Raw genomic sequence first — 25,984 nt, 5'->3', positions numbered from 1 at the left:
CTGGGTGCCAAAGGAAGATGCTAGGCCAACTTGGACATCAGCAGGAGGCTTCTCGATGACCCAACCCCACCAGGAACACTGGTTCCCTGTGTCTCAAAAATGGTGACCTGGTGCCACCTTGTGGCCATCATCTCTTCGCAGGAATTGCAGAGTGTTTTGGCCATGGATGGCTGGAGAAGTGCAGAAGTTGGCTCATTCCACCCAGTGTTATATCACCCTCCCCTGCCATCACCACCATCCCCAGCTCCCCCCCCCCACCAGCCAGCCAGCTTCCCATTCCTAAGAAGGAGAAGGGGCAGGGCTCTTCTGGGAAAGGGGGGTTGAAGGAGGGAGACAAGGCCAGGTCTGCAGGTCCCGTGGCAGCCACAGAGGGGAGGGTGCCTGACTCCATCTCAAGTCCACTCTGGTCTCCAGCCAGGATTCCTGTCTCCACAGGGAGTCTCCTCAAGTGAGGTCATGCCATCATCACATTCCGGAGCCTTCCATGACCTTAAGATAGAGCCCAAGTCCTTTCATGGGACTCACAAGGTGGAGCCAGGCTGTCCCTCACACGGTGGATATGTGTGTCCCAGTGTCTAATAAAATAGAACAGTCAGAAGCCCCTCTTGCAAAACCTTCAGACAAGGGTCATCTGCAGAGAAAATAACATGAGCTAGTGGGACTTGGCTCTGGGCCAGGCCACCATAGGCTGAGCAATTTGCCATCTATTATTTTTACCATCTGCAATCATGCAGGCTGGGTAGTGTTTTCTTGATGTATACAATGTTCTGCCTGCATGTATGCCTGCAGGCCAGAAGAGGGCACCAGATCTCATTCCGGATGGTTGTGAGATGTGACTGCTGGGAATTGAACTCAGGACATCTAGAAGAGCAGCGTCCAGTGCTCTTCACCTCTGAGCCATCTCTTCAGCCCCCAAGTGTTTTTTTTTATATATATAGAGGAAGATACAGAAGGCCAGAGAGGGCTCCAGCAGACCCAAATCATCCAAATCCAAAGGCCTACATCCTTTCTTCTGGGAGTGTCGGGGCCTCTGTTCAAATGGGGGTGGGAGTGACATCGCCCACTGCACAGGGCTGTTGTAGGGGTGAAATGAGCTCAGATGTGGGGAAATGTCAGAGCAGTTCCTGGCACAGCCTTGGGGCTCTGTGTCATGGCTGTTGCCCCTGGACAAAACCTGCAGGGTGAGACTCAAAACTCGGCAAAGGATTTGCTTTATCAGATGGATGGGGTGGGTGGCCTTGCTGGTCCCCTACTCTTGCTAAAATTTTGACTTCCAGGCTCAGGAGAGACCCTGACTCAAAAACTATGGTGGAAGGGCTGGAGCACAGAGATGACTCAGCTCAGTGGTTAAGAGCATTGGCTATTCTTCCAGAGGACCAGCACCCACATGGGGAATCACAGATGTCTGTAACTCCACTTCCAGGGGATTCAAAGTCCTCTTCTGGTCTCTCGGGGCACCAGTCACACACATAGTGCATAGACACACATGCAAATAAAACACCCATATACATAACTGTTGTGCCCAAGTCGCAAAGATCCCCCGAGATCACCAGGAAGACAGACCCACCAAACTGCAAAAGCAAGGTTTTATTGATTGTTCTTCCAACCATGACAGGGATCCCGTCTGGCTAGCCAACACAGCAGCTTCAGAGGGAGCAAAGTTCCTTGTCTAATGCTAGATTTTAAAATGCAAAAGTTACAGGATTATATCACTAGGTATGGGTTGGTTTCTAGTTGGTTGGCATTTGGGAACAATCAGAAGAATTTCTCAAAGTCATATTGGCATGAAATACCCGTGTACCAATCATTTTTATTGGTCAGTGCTAAGAGGGAACATTTTGTGGTTTCTATGGCTTTGTCTTGTTACTTGCAGGTGGCCTGATGTACATAGATACCAATAGTTTTCTGAACTATATCCTGGAGACTACAGGTGAGGTTTTGGTCTCCCCTGGAATTTCTTTTGTGGCCAAACAGTTCCCAGGAACCAAGTACCTAAGAGGCTGGGGAGGGGCAGGTCTGGAGTTTCTTTGTGTTCAGTTTTGGCCCCGAGGCTCTGGGAGGCCAGAGGATCTGGAGTTTCCATGTGTCAGAGGCCTACGTGTCTTTTCTGTCATGGCTGCTAAAGCCGGGGCTGAGGGAGGGTCTGGTCCCTTTATTTCTAGAGGTGAAGCCTTTGAGTTTAGTTTACCCCTTTCAATAACATGTAAAATTTTAAAAATCAAGGTAGAAGATGACACAAGAAGATACCTGACATTGACCTCTAACCTTCACACATGCATATATGAGTGAGCACACCACATACATGTGTGTACACACCTGAAAGTGATGTCGGGATGGGGGGGGGCTGGGGTCCTACCAAAAAAGATGTCCACATTGATCTTTGCTGCTAGGTCCTGGATGGTCTTTTTTTTTTTTTTTCACTTTCCCCAGTACCCAGGCTATTTTCCTTTTTCTTTTCTTTCCCCCCCCCCTTTTTTAATTCTGCCCTTGGTGAGCCTCACATTTCAAAGCAGGCTTGTGGCTGTTTTATGTCACTTCCCAGCCAGGCTCCCCAGGGCTAGGCACAGAAGAACCCCACAACAGAGCAAAGCACCTGGCAGAGGAGGCCGCTCCAGGCTCAGGCTCTCTGGCCTAGTGTTTGGCAGGGGTTGTATTGGAGGAGGGGTCTAGGACCATCAGTGCTGGGAGCTGGTCAGATCTGAGCCTACCCTTTGCTGGCACTCTCCAAAAGGCACCGAGAGATGCCATTCGGATTTTCTAGGCTTCGTGGGAGCATCGAGAGCGGCCGTAATGTGTGAGACCTCCGGCCCTCAATCCACCAACAGCTGTGACCACTTCAGCTATTTTAAACCCTTGAGCTCCAAAAGCTCCTACCCCATCAAGCCAGGCACCGAGCCCAAAGAGGTGAGCCAGAACCAGGTCAGAGGCCTGGGTGTGGGTGGCCAGACAGGGGTGGATTACATAAGGGTGAGGGGGCTTTGTCCTGAGCCTTGGACCAGACTCTGCCAGCATTTTCTGAATATTGTCTCATTTAACATCGTTTCTTGTCTTCCATCGTGCTGAAGGGTTGCCTATGAGTTTACTCTTAGGGTGAGCCACCTTGCCCACTAAACCCCTGCCTACACACCCTGTGTCCCCACCCAGGTTCCTGCTCTGCCCCTGCCAGGAGCTGTGCAGGAAAAATTAACCTGGGTTAATTTTTCACCTTCTCTGCGCTCTCTTCATCTCCAAAGTGGCAGGGTTCCTGGAAGATAAAAGCAGCTAATACATTGGAAAGTGCCGCTTGGGAGCAGTGTGGGAGCACAGAAACCGCACAAGCAATGAGTCCACACTGTTACTCTGCTCAGCTGGGTAACCATGGCCTTGGCTGGATGTCATCACTACCGTGGCTGTGTTGTGACCCATTTGAGACTTGGTTGAGAGGAGATGTGTCCTTGCCCCACACCGGACCCACCTACTTGGTGGGAGTAGGCGATATTCTGCCCCTCTGGGGGGTGGGAGGCACTGCATCTGGCTTACATGCGGAGGGGTGCTCAGATCCAAGTCTACCTCCGAGGGGGAGGGGCTCCATTAGCTTGATGCCACCCGGATTCATTCCCCCACTTAGGCAGGTGGCCCTCCACATGCTGCCTCCTGATTGGAGAAAGCTCTGCCAGGGACCAATCAGAAGTTACCAGCTTCTCCTAGGATCTGAACAGGAAGCCTTTTTTTTGGGGGGGGGGGACAGTGACCCCTCTGGCAGGGACTCTGGCCCTCTCCCTTCTCCACCCACATTCCTCTCAGATCCCTGACTCCCAGGAACAGCTGGGGTCCTTACCACCTCCTAATTTGGGCATCTGGAGGAGAAGGTTGGAGTCAAGGGCTGGCTCGGGTGTGCCTGGGCATTCGGTACCTAGGAGCAGCCCCTGTTTAATTCAGCAACCCCTCCTGGGTCTCCCATCCTCCTACTTCCCTCCCCAGTATGCATCCCCTCCATCACACCCGTCAGTTTCCATTCTCGTGACATGAAGCCACTTCCTCAAACGCTGCTGTTTATTTCAGAGACCCAGGGGTGGGTTCAGAGAGAAAGGGCCTGGATGGAATTCAGGATGGTTCACACCACCCACTGGATGTCACATGCACCCTGACCTTCCAGGACACACACTGATCTCTACCTTGGCACACCTTTTGGTGCCCCAGGCTGGGACCCTAATCCTCTACCGGGTCCCTGTCCTTCAGACACGCACACTCGCTCAGCCTCCGGGAGCCACCCAAATCTCCATCCATAAACACTACTGGGATCAATCCTCCGCTCTTCGGCCCTCTCACGTTCCAGCCGGGGTCTTCAATGCTGGCCCCGGCTCAGCCTGCTCTCCGTGGTCTGGGACAGCCAGAATACTCCCAGGTCACCCCTGAGGAAGAGCCATTCCAGGCTCATGCAGCCCCTCTCGCGACTGGGCTTAGCATTCTGGTCCCGCCAGGTGCAGGGTTCCACCCACTCCCTGTTTCCCACGGCAATGTAGATCTGATGGGAGGGGGTGCCCAGCTTCCAGAAGATGTCCGGGAGTCTACTCTCCTCCCCCTTGTGTTGGCAAGACCTTCTTTAAGAAACTTCAGGGGTCTCCTCTGAGAAGCTTTCCCTGACCCCAGACTGCTGGGTGTGGTCGCCTCCTCTGTGCTCCCACCCACTCCTGCTCTGTCCCTTCGGCTGCCCCTGCTCGCATTTTCTGCCCCTCCGGGATGTAGGTGCAGAAAGGGAGATTTGTTGAATAAAAGAATGAGCAAGCCAAATACGGAAAGTGAGAATTGACAGCTTGTGGTTAGGGGGCGCTAGGGGGCGGGGCCAGGCCTGATGGACGGGCCACAGGCCCACTCCAAGAGGAGTCCGGCGGACGGCCCTGTCCAGCCCCGCCCTCCGGCTGTAATTTAAGGAGGCCCGCAGCCCAGCGGCGGGCGCAGGCACAGGCGCAGCGGCGGGCTCACTCACCTGCGGCAGGTGCTCAGTCCCGGGAGCAGCGGAACGGCAGACCTGCGGGCGTGAAAAGATGCTGCGGGAACGGACGGTGCGGCTGCTGTACGGGAGCCGCGTGGAGGCGGTGTACGTGCTGGGCACGCAGCTCTGGACCGATGTGTACAGGTGAGTCGAGTGGGCGAGTCACCCCCTCCGACCCACCCACCCTTCACAAACCTGAGACCCTGGACCAGGACAGCCTGGCTGCAGTACCCCAGTTGTCCTTTAATTCGAGATCCTTAGAAATCCCGAGAACTCCAAAAAACCTGATATCGCCCAGGCCAGTGTCCGCTTCCACGAAATCCTGAGGCCTCCAAGACACCCAGTCCCAGCCCCCTCCTCACCCCTGTCCTCAGTCGCAGCCCCCTCCTCACCCCTCTCTGTGACTGTTCCTCCTTATCCGAGCCTTCCCACGCCCGGTCTCTCGAGCCCCTCTCCCCGGTGACCTCAGCACACACAGGCTCTCCATAGCACGCCCCCTTCACTCCCCCCCCCCCCGTCCCTCCTGACTCACCTTTCACCCCAGCCTCCTGCACCAGTGGACTTCCTACTCCCAGCAAGCAGAGTGGACTTCCTACTCCCAGCAAGCAGAAACTCCCTGGGATGTGCTGGGGCCTGGCTTGCTGGGAAGGTTAGCTGCCCAGGTGGAATCTGGCCTGGGACTTATCCGATTTCACCGCCCCAGGGGCTGCTGGTGGTTGCCTGTCCCCAGGCACTGGCTGTGAGCTGTGTCACCAAATGCCTTTCCTGACTTCACCCTGAGATTAGGGAGGGGTCACTTTCCACTTGCTGATGTCCCGAGAGCCAGGATCTGTTCCCCTCTCCCATATTCTCTGTCCACACACTTGATGGGGTTTGGGGTACCCTAGACACAGGGTGAAGGAATAGGAAATGGGTAGAGTGTGGTGTGGGACCAAGAAAGGTGTTGGGGTGAGCAGCCTGAGAGACCACACTGAGGTCTGATATGCAGCTCTCTGCTCCAAGCATTCTAAATGTTCTCCATTGCTGGAGTGGGAGGGCTTCACGCTGGAAGGAGGGGCATGCAGGATTCTGAGGTGAGGCCCTGTGAAGGTGACTGGGTGGGTACCTCCTCTGTGTGCCTTGTTGTTCCCAAATCGTTCTGACATGAAAGCACCCAACTCTCCCAAGCCCACCGGTGTGTCTCCTGTTAAGCTCCCCCTTACCCCTCCCACCACTCTCCTGTTCCCTCCCAGTGCCCAGCCATTTATTTCTACAGGAGGTGCTGGCCCTGCTGAGCCCAGCAACCCTGTGACCAGGGCCCCCCTCTGTTCCTTTATTCATAGTCTTATACCCCATTTCCACATCACCTGGGCCTGGACCTCACTGGTCCTGCATATAGACCCCAAAGGAGGACTGGGTGGACCCCGAGGGCTGTAATGTAAGGGCAGAGTGTGGGCTAGGCACCAGTGGCCTGGGAGTGTGCCCATCTCTCCCCCTTCCCAGCTCTGAATTGGGCACTGCCAAGGGGTAAGCCAGGATCCAGGGCGCCCAGGTCCCTAAGCCACAGTTGTCACCATGCCCGTCTGCTTGCTGGGGCACTGTGGGTACTGTCTGAAAGGCTGGCACACTGCCTCTGCTGGGGACTGAGGAGCAAAAGGGGTCCATGCCTAAGTCCTTGTCCTTGCTCCACTCTAGCAGAGACAAGCCCAGCCTGGTGGGGGATAAGAGGGAGGGTGCCAGCTCTTGCTAGTGCCACCAGCCTCTGACAGGACTCACAGCTCATGGTATTGAGAGTTCTCCAACACCAAGTGCCAGTACAGTCTAGACCAGCACCGGCCCAAAAGAAGCTTTAAATGTTGTAATAATCTGTGTTTTAAAATAAGTTAACCAGATATGGGGTTGGTGGTTCACGCCTGTAATCCCAACACCAGAGGGCCCTGAGACCAAGGCTCATTTAGACTACATAGTAAGTTCCAGGTCAGCTTGGGTTATCAGCATGACTCTCAACCTTCCCCCAACACATGCATGCACACCTCAAAAAAATAAGAAAATGGAATGGCCTTTAATCCTAGCAGCGGGGAGGCAGAGACAGGAGGATCTCTGTGTGTTCAAGGCCAGCCTGATCTACATAGCAAGTACCAGGACAGTCAAGGCTACACAGAGACCCTGTCTCCAAAACAAGCAAAAGAAAAAGAAAGGAAGGAGAGAGAGAGAGAGAGAGAGAGAGAGAGAGAGAGAGAGAGAGGAGAAAAACTAGTAAATATTTTTTTTAAGTTAGGGCTGGAAGCTGGGAGTAGCTGTGCATGACTTTAATCTTTTATCCCAACACTCGGGAGGCAGGGGAAAGTATAGCCCTCTGTGAGTTTGAGACCAGTCTGGTCCACATGACAACTTCCAGGCCAGGCAGGGAGACACACTAAAACACTATCTCAAAACATCAAAAATAAAAGTTAGGGCTGGAGAAATGGCTCTGAGAATAAAAGTATTGCTTCCCAAACATGAAGATCTCAGTTTGGATCCTCAGATCCCACATAAAAAGCCAAGTATGGCTGTATGTTCCTGTGCTCTGTGGAGGGCAGAGGCAAGATGGTTGCTGGGAGCTTGCCGGTTACCAGCCTAGTCAGGTCCAGGAGAGACCCAGGCAGACAGTGTCAGAGCAGGACGACCAACACCCTTCTCTGGCATGTGTACTCACCCCCCTACACACACGTGTGTGCATGTACAACACACACACACACAAAAGTTGGAGAGATGTAATTAATGTTCACACTATATTTTGTTAAGCCCAGCATATCCAAAATGCCGTCACAGGAATACATGATAATGAAAGATGGTTCATGAGAAAGCTGACATTCTTTTCCCTTTAAGATTCTGTTATATTCAAAGTTCATTTGGAGTGGGGAGGCTGACCACTTTGCAAGGTCACCACAGTCACCTATGCTGGCAGTCACCATCCTGGACAGCACATATTTGGAGCAGAGAACCACAAACCCTCTGGGGAATTCTTTGCTGAGGGGACTATTCTGCATGGTAAAGCATGATGAGTAGTATTCCTGCCTTGGTTTACCCAATGTCAATAGCAGCCCCCCCCACACACACACACACCACAATATGACAACCAAAAATGCCTCCAGACAGTGTCAGTTGTCCCCAGGAAGCAAAGTCACTATTAGCTGAGATCACATGTCAGGCAGAAAGATGCCCCCTCCATTGGGACACGTCCAGTATCTGCAGGGCAAGGCTCTTCTCAGGCAGGCAGGAGCAAGAGGGGTGGGGTGGATGGCTGCCTAACATCAGGAAGTAGTGCACCGCCCCTTTGTTCTTGTGACCTGGAAGATGCTCTCTCAGCATCCTGATTTGCAGGTGAAGAAAATGAGGCCCAGAAAGAGGTAGTGGCGCATACCTTTAGTTCCAGGTAGAGGCAAGCAGATCTCTGTGAGTTCGAGGCCAGCCACATCCACAGAGCAAGTTCCAGGACAGATAGGGCTGATGTACAGAGAAACCCTATCTTGAAAAAAAAAGAAAAAAGAAAAAAGAGGAAGCCATTTGCCTGGTGACAACCAGGACCCAGTTGTAAGTCTGCCCAGCTCAGAGCTTATGGGTCCTCCTCCACTCCACCCTGTGACCCCTGGCCACACTCCACCCTCGTTGGGAGTTCTCTGCCCCAGAGGCATTGCCACCCCCACCCAGCCTTCTGATTCTCACCAAGTCCTCCCTGGATGAGACACAGGTCCTGGCTCAGGACCCCAAGTGATGCTGTCACCCCCAGAAGCTCTGAGTAGATTTCACACAGCAAGGCCTGTAGGTGGTGTGCCCAGTTATGCAGGAAGGAGAACTTATTCTTTCATCAAGTTACAAAGGTGAATGAGCAAGCCCCACTCCCTCTTCGAGGGCTGAGGGTGAAGGGGAACCTTGGCCTCTGGCCCTGGTAGGAACTGCCCCACCAGTCCTGTGCATATGGGGCGAGTGGTCTCTGGGTGGAGGCTGCTTTGAGAAACTTTGAAGCTGTTGACACAGTAGAAACAGACAAATTTTTGTTTTATTTTGTTTGGGTTTTCAAAGATCTTTTTATCAGAATAGAGAGAGATAGTTCTGTGGGTGGAACCTGATTTAAATTCCAGCACCCACATAGAAACCACTGTGACTCCAGCAGTGAGGGAGCAGAGACAGGGGCTAACTGGGGCTAACTGGCTAGCAGCCTAGCTCAAGGTCAATGAGAGACCCTGACTCAAAGAAATTAATCCCAGCACTTGGAAGGCAGAGGCAGGTAAATCTCTATGAGTTCCAGGACAGCCAGGGCTGCATAGTGAGACTGTCTAAAACAGAGAGAGAAAGAGAGAGAGAGAGAGAGATTAAGGCAGATAGAGTAGGTCTCCCAGTGTTGTCTTCTGGCCTCTGTGAGTATGCACATATAAACATACACACTTGCATACACATGTGCCCACACACACACACACCCCACACACACCACACAAGAGAGATCTTGACATTATTTACTTAATATTGCTTCCTAACATTTATTGAACACCCAGCAGCCTTCCTAATTTACATGCTCATTTCATATGCATTTAATCATTTGCATATTGATGCCCTCATACTTAACTTCATGAGACCTATCTCATCATTATAGCCCCTTCACCCTTTGGGGAACCTAAAGTTAGGCCGCACGGCTGAGGAGTGGCCCAGGCTGCCGGGGCTCTCTCAATCTGTCTTCCTAAGACTCATGTTTGGGGCATGGCTCCTCCCTGCTCATTTCCCTACAGGATCATTATGGGCTGTAGAGTGGGTGGGTGGGTGGCTGAGTGAGCAAGCGTGGCCATTGATAGTTGCAGACTGACTAGCATGGGACTGCACTTCCCACCTCCAACCTCAACAGACAGACCCTGTTGGATGCCTCCCTGGAAGGTCAAGGGTACGTGGTGGAGCTTGGCAGAGCAGCAATGCTTGCTGCCCAGAGAGTGACGAAGGAAGACATCAGGCCAGGTCCCGTGGCCCCATAAATTAGAACAACACCCAGAGCCCTGGGCCCTGGACAGGAAGCATGCCAGAAGCTACTTAGGACTCAGGTTTCAGACTAGTGCCCAGGGGTGGGAAGGTTGAGGAAAGACCTGGCCCCCTGTGTGCCAAGCCCACAGTCCCTTCATATAGTGGGGGTCCATGAGGTTCTTCCTTGCCCACCACAGATGCCTGAATTAAGGTGATAATGTATGCCCAGGGACCCTCTCGTGACCAGTCAGAGCCATGCTGGACCCTGAGTCCAGAGGCGTGACAGGCCCAGGCCTGCTCATTAAAGTCATTCACTCAAGAGTTTAGAACAGAAAGCCACCCTTAGCTGTCCCCTTTCTGGGCCTCTGATCCCTATCTGCAAATAAATGTATTTATTGGAGGGAAGAGGCGGTGGGTCTCAAGTGTGAGGCTGTGTGGGCTTCTCCAGCCCTGCCAGGCTAGGCCCGAGACCTTCCCCCACTGTCCAAGAGAAGATCAGACAGGCTGGGTGGCTCCCCAGAGGCCACACAGCACTTGAGAAGCTGGGCACTGGTCTGTCTAGCCATTTCTATCCGTTTCCATGGCCACCATCCAGCACCAAGCACCATCACCACACACATGGTAGCCGTCACCTGCATCACCGGCTGGCTCACTACCCCCCCACACACACTTCCATTGTTTTTCTTCTGAAATTCCTCCTTGCTGGCAAGCCCTTGGTGGCTTCCCTCCTTCAGGAGAAAGGCCAGCTCCACCGTGTCTGGGACCTCTCCCCCAGTCATGACCTCCCCATGTGCATACACGCATGCCACACACACACACACACAGAGAGAGAGAGAGAGAGAGAGAGAGAGAGAGAGAGAGAGAGACAGAGAGAGAGACAGAGAGAGAGAGAGTCAGAGAGAGAGAGAGAGACAGAGAGAGACAGAGACACACAGAGAGAGACGGGAGAGAGAGAGAGAGAGAGAGAGAGAGAGAGAGTCAGAGAGAGAGAGACAGAGAGAGACAGAGACACACAGAGAGAGACGAGAGAGAGAGAGAGAGAGAGAGAGAGAGAGAGAGAGAGAGAGAGACCCAGCCACACTCACCTTCTTCCCTTTTCTCTGTGTCAGGCCTTCCTGGTTCCACAGCATCAGGGCAGCTTGGAGCTTGAAAGAAATCCTCTTGACAAAGAGGCGTGCCTCCCTTAGCTGATGCTGGAGTTCCAGACCCACGGGCTTAACTGATTCTTCTGAAAATCAAGTTTAGCTCAAATGTTACTTCCTCAGAGAACCGTCTGAGAACCACAGATATCATGCACCCCATAATTTCAGAACCCAAGACCTTGCACATGTTAGGCAAGCACACTACTGGGGAGTCAGGCAACCACGTCTCTCTGTTGCAGTCAACAACACATTTAATTACATAATCTACAAAAGGCCTTTTTCTTTCACTAAAATATAAGCTCCATGGGTTGAAAGATATGTTATTTTTTAGCCAGTCTTTCCCCAGCACCCAGAACTCTGCCTGGTACATAATAAAAGCTCAGGAAATGTGTGTTAACTGTGAGCGAGCCCTTCTTCTCCAGCCCCGTCTCCAGCTAATCTTTTTACTTTAATTTGTGCCTGGATTAGGCCAGGGCTGAAAAAAAATAAGGACTAAGATGCAGCCCACGGGTAAAAAATAAACACAGGCACAAATCCATTCATCGAGAGGTGGGCATTTGGCAGGTGGAGAATCGGGGAACAGCATCACAGGTATTAGGGGCTGGGAGATAGCTCAGAGGGTAAAGTGCTTGTGTGTGAGCATGAGGACATGAATTCAGACCCTCCAGCACCAACACAAAGCTGGGTGCAGCAGCAGCATAGGCCTGTAGCCCCAGAACTGAGGGATGGAGACAAGTGGATCCCAGGGGCTCGCTGGCCAGTCTAGCCAGTCTAGCCAAAATGATCAGATCTAGGTTCAGTGAGAAACCCTGCCTCAAAAACTAAGGAAGAAATCAATAGAGGAAGACATCCAGCGTCAACCTTTGGTCTTCACATCTATAAACACACACATCCCCCCCCCACGCACTAAATTAATAAACATAAAAAAATGAGCTGATACCAGCTTGCAAAGCCAATCAGGAAGAATTCTTTCATTCATTTACTGGCATGCCCTGGGTGCTGGGACAACACAGTGCAGACATGTCCTTCAAACTGGCCTCCTGTCCCATTCTCTTTAGACTCTTTCCAGTAAGCCAGGAGGTCATAGCCACCCCACTCCATTCCTTTCCCTCACGCCACACTGTCCCTCAGCCTTTAAGACCCCAAGCCATCGGTAGCCCCAGGCTCTTGGGTTTCTGCAGGGGGCTTTAACAGGATCTTCCCCAGGGAGGAGGCAGCCAACAGGATCCACATAGAACAATGGCATCTTTGTGGCCTCTGCCAGGGCCTCTCCAAGAATAGCTGTTTGCTCAGCCTCAAGCAGGGTTGGTGTGGGACTGTGGGAGGACGGAGGCCAGGGAGCTCTGATGTAGCCCAATGTTAACCCACTAGATGCTCCTTTCTTTGGTTTCCTGTTGGCTCAGAGAGATGGAGGCAGGCGCCACTGGCATGGGGGACTAACGGGATCCTGGGGGGATCATGCTTTTGATGTGGTTTGTTAAGCATGGGTATCTCAGAAGAACTGCGTGCAGGAAGCTTGATTATAAAGCCAGATGGAAGGGTATTGGTTCAAAGAGGGTGGGGCTCTAGCACCCTCCACTTTATCTTAGCCAAAAGACCAAGAAAGGATTTCTTGGCAACCTCTGCAGACTCACTATAGCTCACTCCCAGGCTAGGACTACCAGACCACACTGCTGAGGGTTAGTTACATCAGTGGTTCTCAAAGTGTGGCCTCAGGAGTTTCCAGAGTGTACATTCTTAGGACCCAGCAGTCTCTGTTTGGACAAAGGCTCTATCTGCCATTGTTGTTGCTGCTGCTGCTGAATTTGAGAGTCACAGCTTAAGCCTCTTCTTCAGCTGGCCCCTGCTTCATTGCCTGCTGCCCCTGTCTCACTTGGCCCCAACATACAGCCTCTCAGGGGGTGTGACCCCTAAAGTCTGTAGGAAAGAAAGAAAAAGATGAAAAGAAAACAATGCTCTGAAGATTTAAACCCAGACACGGTAGCACAAGCTTGTGATCCCAGCATTCCCAGCAGAGGCAAGAAGATTGTTGCCGGTTTAAGACCAACCTGGTCTACATAATGAATTCCAGGCAAAGCTACCTATGGAAACCCTGTGTCCAAAAGCAAAAAAAACTAAAGAAAAGGAAAATGCCCTGAATATTTAAACAGCGCCTCAATGTTTCTGAGATTTCTGGAACTTGGAGCGCGGGCCCCCAGAGCAGCAGCTACGCCTCTGAGACACACTCAGGCCGGCAGTGTCAGCTTCTCAAATCCCACAAGAATCGGTGCCGAAGCCTCTTGACCCACTGTGGTCCTTAGAAGCCTTCAACCCTGGGTTTCCCCAAACTGCCAGCCCTGGCACCTCCCTCCCCTGGCTTCCCTGTCACCTACTGCTGAACACTCGCTCTTTTGTTTTCTCTCTCACTTCTTAAAAGGTCACCACTCATATCTGATTAGAACCTCTGATGCCCCTGTGTAACCTCCACCATCTCCTAAAGGTCTCCAGATGCCACCCTGCTGGAGTTAGATCGGCAGCATATGAATCTGGGGAACATCAATTTCAGTACCTAGCAGCCAGTGCAAGCCAGTGCCCTCCCTACCCAAGTCTTGGTGAGGTCTCACAGCTCCCAAACCATTTCCCCCTCAGCAGGAAGCCATGCATGAGTCCCAAGAGACAACCTTCAGTGGTGAGGAATTCCAGGGCTGGGGATCTTTGAGACAGAGTCCTCTCTCCTACAGGGCTTAGTGCCATCCTGTTAAGTCCCCAGTGACAACAGGTAAGAAGGTGGGTTCCAGGCCCAGCTCTGCCTTTGGAGCAGAACCACCCTTCGTCTAGGCTTGCCTTCCACCCTATAGAGCCCTGTGCTCCCAAAGCGGGTCATACGTCTGCAGAGGCATCAAGAACCCAGTAAGAATTCAAGGCCTAAAATGGAGCTGTGGCTCAGTTGGGAAAGTGCTTGCCTAGCATGGCCGAGACTCTGCATTCAGTCCCCAGCATGGCATGAACCAGGCACGATGACACAGGCTGATAACTCGGCCTATGGAGGTAGATGTGGGAGAATCAAAAGCTTAGGGTTACCCTCATCTACATAGCAAATTGGAGGCCAGCCTGAACTACGAGAGACCCTGTCTCAATAAATAAGTAGTAAGATGAGTGAATGAATTAATGAATGAATGAATGAATGAATGAATGAATGAATGAATGAATCAGAGCCTAAGTCAAATGTGGTGTTACATGCCTAACAATGCCAGCACTGGGGAGGCTGAGGTAGGTTGATGATGACATTGGAGCCAGCCTGAATGGCAGGAAAATATCCTATCTAACAAGAAAAAAATTTCTGGCTCTAAGGCTGAAGGCATGATTGAGTGGCAGAGTACTTGCCTAGCATAGCAGAGACAGACAGATACAGAGATGGAGAGAGACAGGGAAACACAGAGAGAGACAGAGATTTGGAGCTCCTGGACTCCAACTCAGCAGGTACAAGATTGGCCCAGGACTCTGTGCCCTTCATAATCTCCTGCATCACAGCTAGGTCTGCCTGGGTCCCACAGGCCACACAGCCTGGGAGCCCTGCCCCTCTGGAACTCTCTTGCTGAGGCCCCTGTCCTACTTAGCCCAGGCTACCCCTGATCTCCTGACCTTTCTCCCTACAGTGCAGCCCCTGCTGGGGCCAAAACCTTCAGCCTGAAGCACTCGGAGGGTGTGAAGGTGGAGGTGGTGCGTGATGAGGAGGCTGAGGAGGTGGTCACTAACGGCAAGCAGCGCTGGGCCCTCTCGCCCAGCACCACATTGCGGCTCAGCATGGCCCAGGCCAGCACAGAGGCCAGCAGCGACAAGGTACATGGCCAGGAAGTCAATATCCAGGACTGAGGGAGCCCAGGGCCATGCTGGAGTCTTGGGGGTGATTGGGGTCACACTAGCCTGAGCCATAAAAACAGCGTGTGTCATCAATCCTTCCCAGTCCCTCAGCAGAGTGAAAAGGGGGAAGAAAACAGTCAGGCGTGGAGCCGCACACCAGTAACTCCAGCACTTAAGAGGTAGAGGCAGTGGGATCAAGAGTTCAAGGCCTGCTTTGGCCATCATGGAACATAGAAGACCCTGTCTCAAAAAATGAAATCTAGAGGCCAGAGAGGTGGCTCAGCGGTTAAGAGCACTGTCTGCTCTTCCAGAGGACCCTGGTTCAATTCACAGCACCCACATGGTGGCTTAACCCTCTGTAACTCCAGTACCAGGGGATCTGACACCCTCTTCTGGTCTCCAAAGGCACCAGGCTTGCATGTAGTACACACAGAAATACATGCAGGCAAAACCCCATACACATAAAATAATTTTTTCAGTGGGAATGAATGCTCAGTAGTTATGTATCAAGCATGTGTGAGGCTGTGAGTTCAATTCCTAGTACAGGAAGAAAGGAAGGAAGCCCCAGAGAGCTGAAGGAAACAGAAGCTGAGGCAGGAGGATTGCTGCAAGCTGGAGTCCAGCCTCAACTACTTAGTACCAAGCTAGCCTGAGCTACATGATGCCAGTGTTTCAAAATGCACATATGCAAAGAGAAACCAGGATTTGGGGACACACTTGTAATCTCAGCACTTAGGAGGCAGGAGCGTCACTGCGTCGAAGTTAGCCTGGGGCATATATCAAGTCCTATTTTTTTGTTTTGTTTTGGGTTTTTGTTTTTGTTTTTAATAACAACAAATAAATAACTTCTCAGACTTAGAATGATTAGAGATTATAGCCATAGCAACCCAGGCCTGTCTTAAAGTGGGGTGCTGAGCAATGAGGGGTAAAGTGATTTGCCCAGATGATATAGCCAAAGCCAGACAGCCCCACTCTGGGCTGTCTCATGAACACTGCTCTAGCCCGTTGCTGTGTTGGTACCAGGCACTATCCAAAGGAACAATGGAGCCCCTGGGCCTTAGCCAGAGCTGGGCACACAGCGTAGTGGACCTAGGAAGCAGGAGTGGGGGTGCTAGAGAACAGGTCAGGCAGGGGAGAGGAACCCCCTGTCCTGTTAGATTATCTGTGAGAGGCTGTTATCAGCAGCCCCGGGGTGCTTCCTGGAGGAGGGGGCCCTGTGTTTAGAGACAGCTGAGAGGCAGGAGCTTAGTTCTGGTTTTTTGTTTGTTTTATTTTTCATTATAACCTGTGACCCTCTGCCCTTCTGTCTTGTCCCCACGTATACCTCCACCAAGGTCACCGTCAACTACTATGATGAGGAGGGCAGTGCCCCCATTGACCAGGCTGGGCTCTTCCTCACAGCCATTGGTGAGTTGATGCTGGGATCTGGGTGCCTTCACCTTGGAGGGGGGTAGAAAAATTAGCTGGGCAGGTTTCAGTGTAGGAGGCTGGCTTCTGGCCACTTCTGAGTAATGCCAGCTTTGCAGTCATGCATGGTTTGCCTGCATGTATTTCCGTGTGTACCACATGTAGGCCTGGTGCCTTTGGATGCCAGAAGAGGCTGTCAGATCCCCTGGAACTGAAGTTACAGAGGGTTAACCCACCATGTGGTTTCTGGGAATTAAACCAGGGTCCTCTGGAAGAGCAGGCAGAGCACTTAACACTAGGATTTTTGTTCAGGGGAGGGGAACTTCTGTAGAGGCCTTATGCCCTGGAGTCTCCGTCACAGTCTCTGGGAGCTATAGAAAGAGCAAAGCCTCTCTCCCTCTTTCCTTCTCTCCGACTCTCTATCTCTGTCTGTCTCTGTCTCTGTCTTTGTCTCTCTCTGTCTCTCTCTGTCTGTCTCTCTCTCTCTGCCTCTGTCTCTCTTTCTCTCTCTCTCACACACACACACACACACACCCACACACACACCCTACAGCCTGGAGACTCCAGGAGCTCCCACTGTCCCTGAGTGTCCTAACTACCATCCCAGGTGCCCTGGGCACACAGCTGTAGCCTGGGCTTCTTAACTCATCCAGTCCATGTTCTGAATTTAGTCCACAAAGGATGGTGTGATATGGCCCAGAGAGGTTAGGAAACTCATTCACAGTCACACAGCAACAGTGTGGCAGGTGGAGTCCCAGACTGGAAGCAGTTTCCTGGCTTCTTCCCCTGCGGGGCCCTGCCCTGGGTGTCAGGGACACAGTAGGCTGAGCAGAGCCCAAGAATGTGATATTCTGAACACTCTGTCCCCGCTGCAGAGGCGTTTCATTTTATTTTGTTACTGGTGTTTTCATGCTAGAAGGGATCCAGAGGCTCATTCTGTCCATGCAGCTGTGGTTAAACACTGACAGGCTTTAACCCACTCACTGCACACTGAACTGTCCAGGTTTACACTGGGTGCTTTGTTAAGAAGGAAACAGAAGAGGAAAAGGAGGCAGATAAACACGGGACATTTCTTGAGCACCCACAGCATGCCAGGCTCCAGACCTGGATGTCTACTCCCCATGACTTCAATCTACCCTTTCAGCCTTTTCCAGGAGAGACACCAATACTGTGCCCTTTAAGCAGATGGGAAAACTGAGGCTCAGAAAAGGCAAAACAAACCTGCCTGGGTTACACCTAGAAATGATTAGCAGGGCACCGAGTCACATCAATTTTCTGAGGGTCGTGAAACCTCCCCTAAAAACAGCCAGCTGCTCTGCAAGGGCCCTCCCTCTTCTTAAGTCTCCTGTGACCCTTCAGAGGCTGGAGGACTCTCAATGACAGTGCTATCTCTCCTCAGCTAATCTCCTCAGGGGCCTTGGTGCTGTCACCCTGTCCCTCCCTTTACACCAGCACTCGGGAGGCAGAGGCAGATTCTGGTCTACAGACTGAGTTCCAGGACAGCCAGGGCTACACAGGAAAAGAAAAAGTGGTGGTGGGGGTCAGACAGAGAGATGGTGAATGAAGGAGGCAGGTCAAGTTTGTCAAGGCTGAGCTCAGGGCTCAGGATAGCTCTGGATTGGTCCTGGTGACACCTAAATGCCTGAGGCAAAGAAGCCGCTGGTTCTCCATGGTGTGTGCCAGCCCTTACTTAATTGCCATGAGATGTTTAGGTTCATGAGACAGTAAAATGTCCCTTGGCCTTCCCAGATGATGAGGAGGACGAAAGCTTATCTACATGAGAGGGCGAACCCACATTAACTTAACAGTTTGTCTTCAACTATCACCGTCCATTTTGACATGAAACTCAGGCAGTGGGTGAGCAAGATGGCCCAGCGGGAATCCTGAGAACCTGAGTTTTGAGAGGACCAACACCCAAAAGCTGTCCTCCAACCCTCCCTACACACACATACACACACACAGACACATACACAGACACACACAGACACACACACATACACACATACAAACACTCACACACACACACACACACAAACACACATACACACACATACATACACACATACTCACACACAGATACACACACAGACACACACACAGACACACACACATACACACACATACATACACACAGAGACACACACAGACACACACATGTACATACACACATACTCACACACACTCACACACACAGACACACACACATAAACACACACACACAGACACACACACACACATACACACACAAACACACGCACACATAACACACAGAGAGACACACATACACACATACACACACATACACACACAGACACATACACATATACACACACAGAGACACACACACATACACAGACACACACACACACACACACAGACACACACACACACACACACAAACACAGACACACACACACACACACGCACACACACACAGTGAACAGGAAGGGCTGGATTTGGTGGCTTACGTGGCAGGGGCAGAAGGATCAGGGTTTCAGGGCCAGCCTTGGTTACATAGCAAACTCAAGGCCAGCCTGGACTTCATAAGACCCGATCTCAAAAAAATATATAAATAAGTAACTTTCAAAAAGCAGAAAGGAAGGCCGGGTGTTGGTGGCACACGCCTTTAATCCCAGCACTCAGGAGGCAGAGGCAGGTGGATCTCTGTGAGTTTGAGGCCAGCCTGGTCTCTAGAGTGAGTGCCAGGACAACCAGGGCTACACAGAGAAACCCTGTCTTTAAAAACACAAACAAACAAACCAAGCAGAAAAACAGAAGCGGGGCCTGGTGACCCTGTCATCCCAGCTCCTCAGAGGCTGAGACAGGAGACTGAAAGCTCAATGTCTGTCTGGGCTAAGAAGAGAGTTCAAGGCCAGCCTAGACGGCCTAAGGAGACCCTGTCTCCAAAAATAAAGGAAAGGAGGAGGGGCTGAGATACAGACATGTGGTAGAGGGCTCCCCCAGACAGGGCATTTTCCCAGAATAAAAGGCAGTAATTCCCCAGGCGTTGGTGCCACATGCCTTTAATCCCAGCACTCGGGAGGCAGAGGCAGGCGGATCTCTGTGAGTTCAAGGCCAGCCTGGTCTCCAGAGCGAGTGCCAGGATAGGCTCCAAAGCTACACAGAGAAACCCTGTCTCGAAAAACAAACAAACAAAAAGGCAGTAATTCACATTGTAAAAACCAGGCTCTATGAAATCCCACTCAAACCATTCATTTTGTTTTCTGTTCCACTAGCAGGAACCAGTAGCCCACCCACAGTCCATGTCCCACCTGGCGTTCTCCTCCCTTGGCATCTCCACTCTGAGTGATTAGAGGCAGCACCTAAGAGACAGGGACACCCTAAACACCCCTAGTCTCACCGGGACTGTCCCAAGCCCACACTGAGCAGCAAAAGCCTCAGGGCAGGTGGAAATAAGCTGCGGCTTTGCCTCCTCTGTCCACCTCATGGTGATGTCACACCAACTCCATCACCTTCGGCCTCAGTTTCTCCATCTGCAAAAGGGGGCTTTGCAGATCGTTCTAGCACGGTGCCTCCAAGGTTTCAGGGGAGTGGCATGTGCAAAGGGCCTGTGCCAAGGTATAGCAGGTGCCAAGCGGAGGCTCCCCTCCCCCTTTCTCTTACTCTCTGCCTGGAGGGACTTCATCCTGTGATATGGGAACAAACTTACAGAGCCCCTGGCCAAATTGAACTCTAGATCTCTGTCTGACCCCGCTGTGTGGCACTGACAAGTAGATCACCCTCTCTGGGCTCCACATTTCCCCAGCTGTAGAATGAGGATTTGAGTTCATCTCTAAGAACCTTCGAGATTCCAATTAGGATTTTTCAGAGGAGATGGAGGATAGAAAGGTGGAAGGGGACAGTTATCCTTCCTGCTGGGGTCCTAGCAGAGGAGCTGGATACTGGAGCCTCAGTGCTTTTTTCCCCCTTTGTACCTTGGGTAAATGTTCTACATACCCTGAGCTCCCCCCACAGGCCCAGCTCTGGAGCTCACAGTGTCCACTGCAGGATGTCATTCCTCTGCTAGTCCCCAGAGCCCTTCCTCACACTGCATCCCAAGCTACCAGGACAAGTCAGAAGGCCAGGCCAGCACAGCCACAGTCCACAGGGCTGGCAGCCAACCAAAATGCAGCCACAGCCTCTGTGTCTGGGTTCACAGGGCGATGGCTTCAAACTCAATCCTGGTGACATTTCCCATGAATCTGCCCCACACCCAGGCACCCGGGCACCCAGGCGCCACCTGACACCTTGGGGTTATTCTGGGTAGCTGAGGCAGGACCCGGAGCCTCTGGGAAATGTCTGGAGTCCAGAGGCTGTGAAACAGGTGTGTTCCCCTCCCCTGGGGAGAGGAGAGCTCAGGAGGGCTGTTCCAACCTCTCCTTGGCCTGAAAACAAGGAAACGCCCTGTCGGAGCCAGGGAGAAGGCCCAGGGAGCTAAGGAGACTGGAGGGCAGCGAGAAGTCAGTTGACTGTAGGGACAGTGACAAGTCCTAAGAGAATTGAGAAGTCCTGTGGACGATGGAGAGGACGTGGCCAAAAGTGACACTGAGAAAGCACAAATTTCATAATGGGAAGGTGGCAGAGCCTTCAGAGGGTAATAAATCAGGAGAGAGGTTGGGTGCAGTGCCTCGCGCCTTTAATCCCAGCACTCAGGAGACAGAGGCAGTCGGATATCCGTGAGTTCGAGGCCAGCCTGGTCTACAGTGTGAGTTCCAGGACATCCAGAACTCTGTAGTGAGACCCTGTCTCAGAAAAGAAGAAAGGGAGGGAAGGAGGGAGGGAGGGAGGGAGGGAGAGAGAGAGAGAAGGAGAGAGAGAGAGAGAGAGAGAGAGAGAGAGAGCCCTCCTTCAGTATGGCCTGAAGTGCTTCATCATCTCCCATGTCTGTCTGCATGGGAGACACAGGAGACCCCCCATAAGGAACTTCAGTGTGGCCTAGAAATGAAGCCACCGGGCTCCACTGTGAGGATGTGGCCAGTGGCCTTCAGGGGAGCACATGTGGGACCTTAAAGATGAGATTGGCTTTTGGACACTGTCCAGTATGGTGTCAGCCTGGGTCAGCCAGGGGTCAACTGGTCAGTGAAGGGAGCAGCACAGAACAGATGTGTGCAGTGTCACCTCCCTGCTGGGTGGCCTCAGACCTCTGATTTATGTGGCATTGTGGGTCTCCTCCTGGAGCACTCAGAAGGAGATCACCCATGGAGCGTCTCAGCAGTTGGCAGAGCAGTGTGCTCATGGAGTGGGGCGTGGCAGGATGGAGAGTTGGTGACGTTGGGAGCCAAAGTCAACATTGTCCCTGCACCTCGGCCTCTCACTTCAGTCAGAGGAACCTCCCTCTGTACTGGAATCCTCTGCCAGCCCAGCCTCACTCACGAGCCATGTAGGTGGCTGCTGAGTGGCTCCTCAAAGTCTGAGTTTGTTCCTTTCTGAATTGGGTGTGATTGTATTTCTCCCCGGTGCCCCAGGCTCCTGGAGATGTCTGCTGTGTCACTAGCTCGGTGCCGAGTTGCAGCAGGTACTCCAGTGGGGGTACCTTGCATAGCCATCATTAGTGGGATGCTTGTAGCAAAGGGCTCATGGCAGATCCAGGAGGATGGGACACCAATGTCTCATGGTCTTCCCGTTTCCTTCTGTACCCACAAAAGTCGTAGTCGGGCCGGTGGAAATTGAATTGTGGACAAAAGAGGCACCTGAATGTGACTCTGGAACTGTTGGACTGATGCAACCAGGGGTGGGTACCATCAACACCCTCCCTGTGTCATGATCCTCTTTCCTCCCAAAGAAGGGGCTCCCCTCTAAAGGGACTGACTGGGGTACATTCCTTCCCACCCAGCTTCCACCATGGTTGAAGCATCATTACCATGAGACAAGCTCACTGGGGCAGCTCAGGGTCTGGAAGCAGCGTATCTCATGCCAGCATGCTCCAATCCCTCCCCAGCAACACCCAACCCTCCTCTCTCCAGCCACTAACTCGGGGCACTTTTACCTCCCCAGGCTGTTAGACAACACCTGGAGGCATGAGAAATGTTACTGGCATCTTACAGGTGGTGGCCAGGGATGCCACTAAGCACCCTACACCCAGAACAGTCCCACACCTGGAGTTACGTGGCTCAGAAAGCCAATAGTGCTGGATGTTTCTGTTGGTACAACTGCTAAACCAGAACTCTGAGAGAAGTTGTGGAACCTGTCCAAAGGCACACAGCTCATAGCCAGAGAACCAGAGTTCCAACCTAAGACGGTCACATGCTGAACCTTCTCTCTGTCCCACCGGCTCCATAGAGCCAAGGAGGTTCTGGAATGCAGAAGGTTCCCAAGAGAAAGGGCCAGTAGGGACCCTGCCCTGGGTCACCTGTCTGAAGCTGGTGTCATAGGCTCCCTTAGATGGACAGGGGCTGGAGACATGACTTCTTCTCAACAAAAATAAAATGAGGAGAGAGGAAAAAGAGAAAGCCAGAGACAGAAGCACAGACAGACAGACAGACAGGCATGTGTGTGCAAAGATGCACCTGAGAAAGGCTGGAAGAGGGAATTTGAAATATTGTGACACCCCGACTCTAATACCACCCTGTGACCCTGGGCATGTGACCTGAGATCCCATAGAGGACATTGAGGATCAGCCTCCCAAGCCCACCAGGGTTTGCAGGGCCCCGCCCATTTCCGAAGCTTTCTGTGTTGGCTGAGGTCCCCGGAGGTGGGTGGTAGCATGGTAACAATGTAAGCAGGTGTAAGCAGGGCAGATGATGAGCTCAGCAAGGCCTCTTCCAGCAACCAAGTGAACCCAGTTGGGCAGGAGGAGGGAAGTTGCTCTGTTTCCCACGGGGCTCCTCCAGCCTCACATTATCTGGATGGCTCTTCAACTCACACTTACCTCTTGCCCATAGAGATCTCGCTGGATGTGGATGCAGACCGGGATGGCGAGGTGGAGAAGAACAACCCTAAAAAGGTCACTGGTCTTGAGGGTGGAAGCTGTCCTGACCCTAACATGGGGAGGCTTCCAGGGCATTGCAGGGACTGCACAGTCTTTCGGCCAGAGCTGTCTACCAGATGGGTCAGCTACTATTTCACAGGGCCAGAGGCTCGGGCTCAAAGCTGGGTGCAGATGCAGCACAGCAGGGGGTGGTCCCCAGCAGAGCCAGGCTTGCTGGAAGATCACAGAACCGAGGAAGAATCAGTGTATCTGAGACAGAGGCTGCCTAGGGGACACATTTGTTCCTTTTCTTTTAAAATTAAGGGGTAGGGAGTTGTGGTAGCACACAACCTTAATCCCAGCACTTGGGAGGCAGAGCCCCACCTGGTCTACGTAGAGAGATATAAGCTAGCCAAGGCTGTATAGTGAGACCCTGCCTCAAAAATCCAGACAAATAAAGGAGGCTGAGAGAGGTGGCTCATACTTGTCATCTCAGCACTCAGGGAATGGAGACCAGAGGATCAAGAGTTCGAGGCCAACCTGCTTTCTAGAGATAGCCCTTAAAAACGACTGTAGGTCTTGACAATCCTGCACAAAATGTAGACTGAGAATATAGCCTAGTCAATAGAATGCTTGTCTTAAATGCAGGAAACCTGTGTCTGATCCCCAGCATCAATCCTAGGGCAATCAAGCAAAGTCATCCAGTCCCTGTAGACCTGAATTAATGAGAATTTTAATTCTCATCATACCTGGATGAGTGAAATTGTCACGTGTCTTTGCCCACCCTATAATATCTTTTATATTAGCTAGTAATGGTGGTGCATGCCAGGAATCCCAGATCTCAGGAAGTACAGGCAGGAGGATCAGAAGTTCAAGTCCATCCTCTGCTAGGTAGTGAATTATAGGTAGTGAATTATAGGCCCTCCTGAGCTATGTGAGACCCTGTCTCAAAGCAACAAGAGATTTATCTCTTCTATTCTAGGACGAGGTCAGGACCAGGTCAGGCCCAGAGACCAAAATTCAAGGAAGAATGATATAGGTGACTACATTGTAACCATTCTGTGACCTCAGTGTTCCTGAAAGAAGGCATGAAGAAAGGACTATGCACAGAGCAGGGCAGCTGCCCTGACCGTCAGAAAGGCTCCTTCAAGGAGGGCCAGGTGCACAGAGTCTAAGAAAAGAGGTCAAGTTGAGTGGGAAGGAGGGACAGGCATGGTAACCGTCCAGGAGTTTCTAGGGTGCAGGGCATTCACGTGGCTAGGGCAGGGTGGGTGGAAGAGACCCGATGCAGAGGCCATGGGTCTCACCAGCCTCATGGAAGATCAGAGAATCCAGGCCTTATCTGAGTCAACAGTGAGGGCTTCAAACGAGGAAGTGGTGTGATCCAGTTGAAGTCTGCTCTGGCCACTGTGGCTTCAGGACAGAAAGCAGAGCAAGGTGGCGGGCCCCTTGGGAGCACTCAGAGCGTGTCTGGAATCAGTCACCTCAAGCCTGTCCTAGAATGTCAGTTCCTGCCACCATCTCTGCCAGGCATGGTCACCTCACACCAGAGCTGAGGCCCACATGCCCTATCCAGTCTTCCTGTCTCTCTGCTCTTGAACTTGGGTAATCACATGGGACCTTTCTGGGCACTTCAAGACTTCCAGGTCCCAGTGGCTAGGACCTGTTCCTTACCATGTCTATCCCTCAGTATCCCTCAGAAGCTGTACTTGGATGGAACCAGGGAAAAGGCATTGACCTGTGCCCCTGTTGTTGCAGGCATCCTGGACCTGGGGTCCTGAGGGCCAGGGGGCCATCCTGCTGGTGAACTGTGACCGAGACACACCCTGGTTGCCCAAGGAGGACTGTAGTGACGAAAAGGTCTACAGCAAGCAAGGTGCCAGTGGGCCCACACTGAGGAACAGTGGGAACATGTGTGTCCTGTCTCGGGTAGGGCAGAGGGCGAAGCAGGAGATACTGCTTCAGATGTTCAAAGCTCAAAAGACATGACTGTAAAAACAGTTCAACTGCACCTTCACATGCATGGATAGAGGAAAACCTGGAGGGGCCAACAAGATGACTCAGCAGGTGAAGGCACCGCTACCAAGCCTGATGACAATTCAATTCAATTCCTGGGACCCACGGCTGTTCTCTGACCTACACACGCATGTGCACACACACATACATGCGCACACACACATACATGCACACACACACACACACACACACACACACACACACACACCATGGCATACATACAGACAGACAGACACACACACACACCATGGCATATATACAGACAGACACACACACACACACACCACACACACACACATACCACACACACACATACACACACCACACACACACACACACACACATACACACACACACATACACACACCACACACACCACACACACACATACACACACACATACACATACACACACACATACACACACACATACACATACACACACACATACACACACACACATACATATACACACACATACACACACACACACACACACACACACACACACACCATGGCATACATACAGACACACACAAACACACACACACATCATGGCATGCATACATACATACAGACAGACAGACAGACACACACACACACACATACACACACACATACCATGGCATGTATACATACATACACATACACACAAATAAATGAAGCAGGCAGATCTCTGAAAGTTCAAGGCCAGCCTGGTCTACATAATGAGTTCCAGGCTAGCCTAGTCTACAT

General features: G+C 52.0%; 1 protein-coding gene across 1 annotated transcript in view; it reads left to right on the top strand.

Moving 5' to 3' along the window:
- Positions 1–5,021: 5,021 nt before the first annotated feature.
- The window catches only part of Padi2 (peptidyl arginine deiminase 2), a 42,313-nt gene continuing 21,350 nt past the window's right edge, over positions 5,022–25,984 (top strand). The window contains exons 1-5 of the mRNA XM_027399888.2: positions 5,022–5,116; positions 14,715–14,898; positions 16,254–16,326; positions 23,208–23,269; positions 24,992–25,109. Coding sequence (XP_027255689.1) covers positions 5,025–5,116; positions 14,715–14,898; positions 16,254–16,326; positions 23,208–23,269; positions 24,992–25,109 — 529 coding nt within the window. The 5' untranslated portion in view covers positions 5,022–5,024. The remainder of the gene's footprint in view (positions 5,117–14,714; positions 14,899–16,253; positions 16,327–23,207; positions 23,270–24,991; positions 25,110–25,984) is intronic.

The sequence above is a fragment of the Cricetulus griseus genome, chromosome 2 (genome assembly GCF_003668045.3).
Source record: "Cricetulus griseus strain 17A/GY chromosome 2, alternate assembly CriGri-PICRH-1.0, whole genome shotgun sequence".
Classification (NCBI taxonomy): Eukaryota; Metazoa; Chordata; class Mammalia; order Rodentia; family Cricetidae; genus Cricetulus; species Cricetulus griseus.
The sequence above is the reverse complement of the archived record's forward strand: the minus strand, read 5'-3'. Positions and strand labels throughout refer to the sequence as shown.